Source organism: Scyliorhinus canicula, chromosome 15 (genome assembly GCF_902713615.1).
Source record: "Scyliorhinus canicula chromosome 15, sScyCan1.1, whole genome shotgun sequence".
Taxonomy (NCBI): domain Eukaryota; kingdom Metazoa; phylum Chordata; class Chondrichthyes; order Carcharhiniformes; family Scyliorhinidae; genus Scyliorhinus; species Scyliorhinus canicula.
Window position 1 is genome coordinate 106,420,154 of NC_052160.1, and position 11,414 is coordinate 106,431,567.

At 45.0% G+C, this 11,414-nt stretch overlaps 1 protein-coding gene across 2 annotated transcripts in view; it reads right to left on the reverse strand.

The window, feature by feature from the left end:
* Positions 1-10,965, reverse strand: part of LOC119978409 (plakophilin-1-like) — a 72,510-nt gene extending 61,545 nt beyond the window's left edge. The window contains exons 1-2 of one of the 2 annotated variants that reach the window (XM_038820036.1): positions 10,677-10,965; positions 9,455-9,552 (exon numbers count right to left, since the gene is read on the reverse strand). In XM_038820036.1, the coding sequence (XP_038675964.1) occupies positions 9,455-9,552; positions 10,677-10,884 (306 nt within the window). In that variant the 5' untranslated portion in view covers positions 10,885-10,965. Of the gene's footprint in view, positions 1-9,454; positions 9,553-10,506; positions 10,596-10,676 lie in introns of those variants that run through there. The other variant, XM_038820037.1, reaches the window with a different exon arrangement.
* Positions 10,966-11,414: the final 449 nt, after the last annotated feature.

An 11,414-nucleotide genomic window follows, 5' to 3' on the forward strand; every position in this document is an offset into this window, starting at 1 on the left:
CAATTCACCTATCCTGCACATCTTTGGGTTGTGGGGGCAAAACCCACACAAACACGGGGAGAATGTGCAAACTGCACACGGTCAGTGACCCAGAGCCGGGATCGAACCTGGGACCTCGGCACCGTGAGGCAGCAGTACCAACTATTGTGCCACCGTGCTGCCCTATGCACAGGAATAATCGAACCATTTGTTTTGACAAGAAGTGACTAGTTTGGGCAATGCCATTGGTGTGATCAATGGAGTTGATTAAATAATTTCTAATGCTGGATTATATTAAAAGGGAATAAAGCTTTTCCTGGATTTCCTGTAGGTTGGAGGTATTTTCCAAAGGTTGAGGTCAAATAACATTTCAATGTTGGATTCTGTGATTACGAAACAGAAATTTATACAAATTAAACAGGTCATATTTCAGATGGGATATCCATGCAGAAACTGTTCTTTTTAATCAAACAGCTTTGTCCAATATTTAAGTTTTTATTCTGAATTTTGTGCAAAATTACATTGGGGTTCTCTGGTCTCACTGGTAGTGCACCCCGATCTATGGATTTCCCGGTGGCATGGGGTGGCTTTAATGGAAATCTCCATCGACAACAGTGAGGACGGAGAATCCCACCGCCAACAAATGGCACATTGCATCCTGCCGCTACACTGTTATTACAAATGGCGTACTATGTCTGTGTAAACTCGGCACACGAGCAGTTGCGCGGCTCTGACCCTAGGGGGAGATGTACTGGGAGTGTACGCAAGTTTGTACTGGGCTCCACCCTTGGCTCCGCCCATGGCTCCTCCCACCAACTGGTTGTATAAAGCGTGGCAGTCTGAGCCTGCCTGCCAGTTCATCTCGTCGCAGGCAGGCTCCGTTGTGAGATTATTAAAACCACTGTTCACTTCCAACCATGTGTCTTGTGAATTGATGGTCTCATCAATTTAATAATCTCAGGAAACAAGAAGAAATCGATAAGAAGAAATTGAAGAAAGAACTCAAAGAAACAACTATGGAATCAGCCCTCAAACCTGACCGACTAGAACTCGACCCGCAGGCTGCAGAGGCAAGAGAAATCTTTCTACACTGGCTCAGGTGTTTCAAGGCCTACCTGGCTGAATCAAGTACTGTTGAAACTACAGAGGAGCAGAAACTCAAGTCTACTGCACGCAAGGGTGATCCACCGTATATCTTCTCAACTAAATGGTACCAACTCGTATACGGGGGCCCTAGCCATGCTAGATCGAATGTACATGAGGCCCATCACCGAGGTCTATGTGCGACTCATGGGGGTGGCCATCTTGGGCTCCATCCTCTTCCAACTCAGAAATTCGACTAGAAGATTCCGAACTCAGAGGGCAGTCATCATGGGGCCACTCCAGCATAGCTGATCGAGCCGCTGACTACCTGCAACTAAGCGCAGTGACACTGGACCAGTCGCGTCCAAAGCACCTCCGAAATTCTATGATGACCGTTCAGATCAACGGCTACAGTACACCGTGCCTCTTCGACTCCGGGAGCACCGAGAGCTTCGTACACTCAGAACTGGTAAGACGCTGTTCGCTCCCTATTTTCCCTGCACGGCAAACTATCTCCCTCTCTTTGGGCTCCCACTCTGTTCACCTCCAAGGGCGCACCGTCGCGACCCTAAAGATCCAGGGCACTAGCTACTCAAACTTCCAGCTGTAGGTGCTCCCTGAACTCTGCGCCCCACTCCTACTGGGACTCGATTTTCAGTGCAACCTGCAAAGCCTCACACTTAGCTTCGGCGGGCCCTTGCCCCCACTCACTATCTGCAGCCTCGCTACTCTAAAAATCGACCCCCCTCCACTCTTTGCCAATCTCACGCCAGACTGCAAACCCGTAGCCACTCGCAGCAGGCGATACAGCCTGCAGAACAGGGTATTTATCAGAACTGAGGTCCATAGGCTCCTACGTGAGGGGATCATCGAGGCCAGTAACAGTCCCTGGAGAGCTCAGGTGGTGGTCGTCAAGACCGGGGAAAAATTCAGAATGGTAGTGGACTATAGCCAGACCATTAATCGGTTCACGCTCCTCGATGCGTATCCCCTCCCTAGAATTACAGACATGGTGAATCAGATCGCCCACTATAAAGTCTTTTCCACGGTGGATCTGAAGTCTGCATACCATCAGTTACCAATCCGCCCGGAGGATCGCCACTTCACGGCGTTTGAGGCCGACGGCCGCCTCTTTCACTTCCTCCGGGTTCCCTTTGGCATCACTAATGGGGTCTCGATGTTCCAATGAGAAATGGACCGAATGGTGGACCAGTACGGGCTGCGGGCCACGTTTCCGTACCTGGATAACGTCACCATCTGCAGCCACGACCAGCAGGACCACGACGCTAACCTCGATCGAATTCTCCGGATTGCCCAGAAACTCAACCGTACCTATAACACGGAGAAATGCGTTTTCCGCACGACCAGGAAATCGTGCACATAGCCATCCTCGGCTATGTCATGGAGAACGGAGTCCTGGGCCCCGACCCGGACCGTATGCGCCCACTCTTAGAACTCCCTCTTCCTCATTGTCCCAGGGCCCTCAAAAGGTGCCTGGGATTCTTCTCGTATTACACCCAGTGGGTCCCTCAATATGCGGACAAAGCCCGCCCACTATTTAAGGCCACACTCTTCCCCTATTGGATGAGGCTCGTCAGGCCTTCACTCGTATTAAGGAGGACATCGCCAAAGCGGCCATGCGGGCGGTGGATGAATCCGTCCCCTTTCAGGTAGAGAGCGATGCCTCAGAGGTCGATCTCGCAGCCACACTAAATCAGGCAGGGAGACCAGTCGCCTTTTTCTCCCGAACCCTCTCCGCATTGGAACGTCAACACTCCTCGGTCAAAAAGGAAGCACAAGCCATCATGGAAGCGACATGTCACTGGAGGCACTACCTCGCAGGTAGGAGGTTCACCGTCATCACTGACCAAAGATCGGTAGCCTTTATGTTCGACAACTCTCAAAGGGGCAAAATAAAAAATGGTAAGATCCTACGGTAGAGGATCGAACTCTCCACCTACAAGTACGATATTATGTACCGACCGGGGAAGCTCAACGAGCCCCCAGATTCCCTGTCCCGCGGCACGTGCGCCAGCGCGCAAGACGACCGCCTGAAAGCTATCCACCATGACCTCTGCCACCCGGGGTCACCCGGCTCGCCCACTATGTCAAAGCCCGAAATCTGCCTTTCTCCACCGAGGAGGTACAGGCCATCACCAGGGACTGCCCGATCTGCGCGGAGTGCAAACCGCACTTCTATAGACCAGACAGGACCCACCTGGTCAAGGCTCCCGGCCCTTTGAACGCCTCGCTATCGATTTCAAAGGGCCACTCCCTCAACCAATAGGAATGTGTACTTCCTGAACTTCATCGACGAGTTTTCTCGCTTCCCCTATGCTTTCCCGTGCCCCGACATGACCTCCCACACAGTCATTAGGGCCCTGCATAGTATCTTCACTCTGTTCGGGTTCCCCAGCTACGTACACAGCAACAGGGGTTCATCCTTTATGAGCGACGGGCTGAGTCAGTACCTACTCGAAAAGGGCATTGCCTCGAGCAGGACTACCAGCTACAACCCCAGGGGGAACGGGCAGGTGGAGAGGGAGAACGCGACGGTCTGGAAGACCGTCCTACTGACCCTCCGGTCCAGGAAGCTCCCGACCTCCCATTGGCAGGAAGTCCTCCCTGACGTGCTCCATGCTATTAGGTCCCTCCTAAGTACGGCCACCAACCAGACCCCTCACGAGCGGCTATTCGTTTTCTCCAGGGGCACTACCACGGGGGTTTCGCTCCCAGCATGGTTAAAGACACCGGGCCCGGTTCTCCTCAGGAAGCACGTCCGGACTCACAAGACTGATCCACTCATAGAGAGAGTGCTCCTGCTCCATTCAAACCCACACTACGCATTTATAGAGTACCCTGACGGCCATCAGGACACTGTTTCTCTCCGGGACCTGGCACCTGCAGGATCCTACTCCGACACTACCTCCACTGAGATACCTCTCGCACTATACCCCACCCAACCCCCTGCGCCCGGCACCCCCACGCCTGCAGTTCCGCTGCCCGTGCTCCGCGCCCCCGCGCCATTGGGTTTCCGGCACTCCCCGTCACCAGCCGAACCAGTCGGATACGAATCTCTGGACGAATCACCCCCGGAGTCCGCCATGGTTCCCTCGCCGACCACCACCGCCCAGCCACCAGAAGAGGCTGCAAGCCCGGTGCTTCGTCGATCCCAGAGGACGACTCGGCCTCCGGATCGACTTAACCTGTAAATTGTAACTTATAACTGTAACCCGCAATCGGGAAAATTGTAGACACATCACCCCCGTTGGACTCAATTTTTTTACAGGGGGTGAATGTGGTGAATCACAGTAGCGTAATTCACACTGCTATTACATATGATGTACTATGTCTGTGTAAGCTCGGCACACGAGCAGTTGCGCGGCTCTTCCCCTAGGGGGAGATGTACTGGTACGGGAGTTTGTACTGGGCTCCACCCTTGGCTCTGCCCATGGCTCCTCCCACCAACTGGTTGTATAAAGCTTGGCAGCCTGAGCCTGCCTGCCAGTTCATCTTGTCGCAGGCAGGCTCCGTTGTGAGATTATTAAAACCACTGTTCACTTCCAACCATGTGTCTTGTGAATTGATGGTCACATCACTCGCTATATAAAGAGTCATTTCCTTTCAAATGTATCACATTTTATAAACAGTTCTACACAGGAAAAGACTCTTTCGGCTGAGCAACGCAATTATGACTTGGGTAACACAAGCATCACCCCAACAAAAGGCTGGTAAAACTTCAGGCCTATTGGGGATGGGGGGGGGGAAATTGTAGTGGAGGGAGGGAAGGAATAGGAAAACTCAGCAATCAAACCTGGTCCAAGAGATGACTCTGGTCCTGAATTACGTTTAGATTTTTGTAAGAGGTTGTAGCCATCGTTCGAATATTAAACAATTAGCCACCCACTAGAGTCTGACATTATTTATTTTCGTACAAGATCAGTAATGAAAATTAATTAGTTGTTGTCGAACATTTAGAACTGCTACCCTTTTGCTCCAGATTCCAATCTGTCATGAGATACTTAAATTTTGAATGACAAAGTTTAATTTACTACGCCTGAATCAGTGATTCTGGATAATTCGCCATCAAAAAAAAAAATGAATGAACAAAAATGATTAGCCTTCTGGATCTCATATTCTTTAGGTAGAAGACTGCCACCCTACACTTATTTTTCACCCAAGACCATGGTATAATTTTTTAATTATAGTTTTAACAGCCCAAGGTAAAATCCTTTCATGCACTTTTGACTTCAGTCATAAAACATAAGCAGCGAAAGTTGGAGAAATGTGAAATATATACTTTACAGCATTGATATTCTCTTTCCGAACAAGTAAATAGCACGTGTTTAATATCCAGGTAATATTATTGGAATAATCAATCTAAGTTATATTTTATTGAAGATGGCAATTCGGAAATGTTTGGTTATGCTGCGTAATGGTCTATTAACGTGATCATTATAAAACATGTAGTGTAGCTTTCTGTGCAGAATACGTGAATTGACTTGAAAATTTATATTAATATTTCTACATGTTAAAGGTATTAAATTTCATATGATGGAAACAGAAACACCAGCAACATACAATCAGAGCCATAAGATGATTATAAATTAGCAAGCAAGGCAATCAAATAAATATCATTTCACATTTACATGTTGGTGGTCTAGTTAATTGTTATTATTTGTTTTGCAGCATGGCTAATCGAACTGAACAATGATAATACTAATAAGATTGATCATCAAAAAGAATATTTTTGAAAAGTTATTCACGACTGAAGGACAATTGTTATTCAAAGATAATTCTATTTCATTTTTTATTTGCCTTGTGAGAGCATTGTACTTGAATACAATAATTGTAATTTTGATACATAATCTAGGTGTGTCCATGAAAATAACAGGGAAATCCATGAAATGTGAATATATTGTGTGGGTTACGTCCTGGTCACACATTTTAAACTGTGAGAATATGTGAGTAAAATAATTAAGGCAGGGGCAGAGTGACTGTGTACATGAAGCCAGTGCATTTGATATGTTAATGAATTTAGCGACAATGCAAACAGATGCTCACCTAAGGTAATATAGGAAGAATGGGTGTTGTTAGGCTTCAAAGGTAGAGACACAAGCTGTGAAGGAAATGTGTCATAGGGAATACGTGCAAAGGTAGTTGACTTTGCTTTTAAACTCCATTGGCTAAAGAAGATGAAAGTAATTGAGTCTGGGAGACACAGTTCAAAATAAATTAGGTCAGATAAGGGAGAGATCAAAGGAAAAAATATATTTAAGGAGATACTGAAACCTACGGAGAAAGCTGTTCATTTTAGTTCACAGTCCACAGTAGGAAGATGTTTACCTCCCAGAAAGCAGTGTGTGCGAGAAGGAAGCTTGATTTGAAAGATTAACTGTTGGTGTTTCCCAGAAACAACCCCAAGAAATATAAAAGCACTGTGTGGTAACGCTGTTGGATATTTATAGATCTTACAACCTGTAAGGTGTTGTATAACAGATTGGGAAGAGTAAGCTCCAAAGGTTATTAAGTTAAGATTGCTTGGAATTGTTTAAAATATTGATACAGTTTAAAGCCTTGTCTTAGTTAAGTGTACAATGCTTCTATTTTATTTTGTCTTTTAAAAAAATGTCTTGATAAACATTAATTAAAAATCACACTCCGGGACATATCTCTCTGGATTTCATACCTTTCCCCATATTATTCAAATTACAAACACAATTGACAGGAATTTCAAGTTTCATTTCTGGGATTTTAACAATTCGGCATTTGCCATCAGCCATGCCCTTAGCAGTTGGAACATCAGTTCAGTTCTAGAAGATTGCTGCAGCACGGTCAACATTTTTGCCTTCAAAAATGATTTACACTGTCAAAAAAAAATTTAAACCAACCTTCCATCTGTTTGTTCTTTGGTTGACATTCCCGTACCAGCCTCCCCGAACAGGCGCCTGAATGTGGCGACTAGGGGCTTTTCATAGTAACTTCATTGAAGCCTACTTGCGACAATAAGCGATTTTCATTTCACTCATTTTCATTAAAGATTCCATTTCCCTATTTGAATCGGTGCTGGGATGTATCTTCATGTTCTGGCCAACATTGCTCCCACAAAGTGGATTGGCCATGCTAACATGCGTTGGTTATGTGGGGTTATGGGGAGTGGGCCTAGGCAGCTTCCCTCTTTCAGAGAGTCAGTGCAGACTCGATGGGCTGAATGGCCTCCTTCTGCACTGGAGGAACATAGAACATACATTCGGCCCATCGAGTTTGCACCGACCCACTTAAGCCCTCACTTCCATTTCCATCCAACCCCCGTAACCCAGTATACCCTCCTACCCTTTTTGGACACAAAGGGCAATTTAGCATGGCCAATCCACATAACCTGCACGGCTTTGGACTGTGGGAGGAAATCAAATCACCCGGAGGAAACCCGTGCAGACACGGGGAGAATGTGCAGACTCCGCACAGACAGTGACCCAGCAAGGAATCAAACCTGGGACCCTAGTGCTGTGAAGCCACAGTGATAGCCACTGTGCTACCGTGGAATTCTATGATTCTAGGCAGAAAAACCAAACAAATAATTTAGCTGTGTTTCATCTCATGTTTGAGAGATAACACTTTGTTCAATTTGGCAAATGTCTACGTAAAATAACAGTAATTTTAGAGAAAGCTAACTTTCTGTTCCTAGCAATGTTGCATTATTCAAACAGTTTAAAATTGGTTACACCATAACTTAATATTTCCAAGTTATTTTTAGTGTGGTAAAAATTCAGCTTAAACAGCCACTTGAATTTAATTTCAATAAAACATACAGGAAGAAGTTTTTTTTTCTCAAATGCACGCAAAACTAGTTAATCTGTTCTGCAGGAAAACTTTCTAAATTGTTCAGGATTAATCAAAAAATGGACACACAGTGAAAGGAGATACCAGGAAGAGTTTTAAAATTTATTTAATACATTTAGAGTACCTAATTCATTTTTTCCAATTAAGGGGCAATTTAGTGTGGCCAATCCACCTAGACTGCACATCTTTGGGTTGTGGGGGCGAAACCCACGCAAACACGGGGAGAATGTGCAAATTCCACATGGACAGTGACCCAGGGCCGGGATCGAACCTGGGACCTCGGCGCCATGGGGCAGCAGGGCTAACCCACTGCGCCACCGTGCTGCCCGATACCAGGAAGAGTTACTGGAAACTTGGTCAAGAACATTCTAAGAAGTGTTTAAGTATGAAGAGAGGGATAGAGAGGCCAAATAGTTTATTCAGTTGGCATAGCCATGAATGAGGAGCAAAGCGGGGTGAGAGTTGAGAGGTGGACAGAAGAGGGAGGATGAGCAAGATACATTTGTAAATGGGGTTTTTGTTGTACTCTGGCAAGGTTACAGCAGCAGTGAAGGAATATCAGTGAGGACATTCTCGGACCAAGTGTTAGCTGACACCTAGTTGGTAGCACTGTGGGTTTTAATTCTGCTTTGATACATAAATTAAGCCTGATACATACAGTTCGGTTCTGGAGGACGGCTTGCAGCACCATCAACATTCCCACCATTGTAGAAAATACATTTCTGCACCAACCCTCCATCTGCCTGTTCCCCTGTTGGATATGTTCCACTGCACTATTAGAACAGGCTGGGAAGTGTCTGTGTGTGTTCTGGTCAATATCACCCACAAGGAACACCAAAAATTTGCTGATTGTTCATCTCATGGTTGTTTGGGAGATCTTGCTCTGTATTATGCTGTTGCCCTTGACTAAAAACAGTGAACATGCTTGAAAAATGACGGTGAAAATGTAAATAATTTTCCTAATACCATTGCAACATATTACAGTGGTTCAAGAAAGCCCCCCATTACTTTCTCGGGCAGAAAGCTTTTTCAGCATTACCTGCATCTCGTGAACAAATGAATACACGTCCCATGAACTAACAAGTATATATTTTAGGTCTTGAAACTTTTCCTTGTCGTAATAGTCCACCATGTCACATTTGCATAAATTGCAATAATTCACATTGCTAAACAGAAATTAATCCGAACTAAATCTGAATTAAATCTGAATTATGTTCTATTTCAAATTTTGAAAAATGGTGCAGAGTTTTACTGCACAGTGTAAAGCGAAAATATAAATGTATTACCAAGAATAATTGGATTTTATTCCCACCCTTTCAGGAACAGTAATTCAGTAAGATTTTAGCAGCTTTGCTGGAAATTAGGTAACACTTATATTATGGAATCTAATTATCTGAACACAGACATGGGTGGCAGCATGTTAGGCAAAATTTCATAACCTGCTAAATGAATTGTAACGCAATATTAGTCTGATTTTACATCACCTTATTATAGATTATGAAAGCTGATATGCTGCCTGTCAAAGGTCAAATAAATGTGTTTTTAAAATTACCTTGCGCCTCAGATCTGTATTCGTGATTGTGCCTCCAACTGAATTTCTAAAATTGAGAATGTCTCTTTGGTTCATGTCCAACTGTCCATTTGATAATGCTACATCACACAGAAGCAGAAAGAGAAAAAAAGAACCATTATAAAGCAATACCAAAATACTCAAACTGCCATTTTGCATTGAGCCCAGATAGATTAAAACATTATCAATCCACCCATCTTATTGTCAGTTCTAGCAGTATGTCGCTGACCTGAAAACTAGAATAAAGCACTAGATGTGACCCCAGGTGGTTTAATAATCACATTGTGCAGTTTTGGCTAAATTGTACAAAAAGGAACAAAGCAAATCAATCCTGTCCTATAAATTCTAAGCAACACTGGAAAAACTGCATTTATTATACATCAAAATGTAACTAAAATTAGATATGATTATCATTGTGACTCAAGCGCAGTTTCAATTGAAATAAATCATGCCCTATGAACCTTTGGATCCATCCAGGCCAATAGTACCATTCTCAATATGTAAACATTTCATTGAGACAAAATGTAAAAATTGTCAGTAAACCATAGTGATCATAAAAATATGCATTTGTAAAATCCAAAACAAAATATCTCTACTCAGAATCATGGAATCCCTACAGAGCAGGAGGCCCTTCGGCCCATCAAGTCAGCATCAACTTATGACTCTCTGAAAATGCAGCCGACTCAACAGTTCCCCCCCCCCCCCCCCCCCCCCACATAACACGATAACCCCACCAAACCTGCACATCCGTGGACACTAAAGGGCAATTTTCATCAAGGCCAATCCACCTAACCTGCTCATCTTGGGAAACAGGGGCGCCCGGAGGAAATTCTCGCAGATACAGGGAGAAAGTGCATATTCCACATCGGCAGGAACTGGACCCAGGTCCCTGGCACTGTGAAGCAGCATTGCTAACCACTGTGCCACCGTGAATCAGGAGGTCAAAAGATTAAAATATTTCAATACAAAGTGAAAACGTTTTTCATTTCCAATGCCGTTTGCATCAAATTAAGATAGTAATTAGTTAATATTACTTTAATTAATGCAGCATCACCATTAAAGCTTTGTAGTAGCGCTCATTGTATCATAGTTGCAAACATAAGATCGCGAAAGACGCAATCATTAACTTGTTTATTAATGATATTTCTCCATAAAATAAATCTTGCGTTTAAGCGGGAGGAAAGGCGGCGAGTGGGACCCCGACCTTTTTTCATGGAGTTCTGCTGATTTCTCTTATTCTGCATCGTCATCAGCACTTGGCTGCTGACTCTCTTCTCGCTGTCTAGTCGGGTCAAGGTGCTCAGCCTCTCGGGGCGCGGGAGAGCCAATGTGGAATTATGCTGACAATCAAATAATTCACCGGCTGTAACTGTCTTCACATAAGCCATGTTTACGTTATACTGTTCTGCCATCCTCTTCGATTCCTCTCGATCGTCTGCTTTCGCCAGGACTTTTAATACTCTCGCCTCGCCCAGTTCTGCACCTGAACACTCAGACGCCTGGGTGGAGTCGGTGTCCTGTTTGGCTCGTTCTCCTGTCAATCAAGCCAGAGCATTTCAAGGGGACATCTGCATAAAGCGGCTTTTAAAACGGAAGGGGAGAGAACATGCTGTAACCCTGTGGACTGCTGGACAATCGAAAATGAAAGGTTAAAACTTTCTGCCCCACTGTCCTATGTTGCCTCAGTGGTCCAAGGTTCCAGGTTGCCTTTCTGCTACTCACTGAAGTGCCCATTACAAACAGTATTTGTACTCTTTTTGAGAAAACGAAAATCGATGAACTAAACAAATTAGGGGCTGGTTTAGCACACTGGGCTAAATCACTGGCTTGGCAGACCAAGGCATGCCAGCAGCACGGTTCAATTCCCATACCAGCCTCCCTGAACAGGCGCCGGAATGTGGTGACTAGGGGCTTTTCACAGTAACTTCATTGAAGCCTCTCG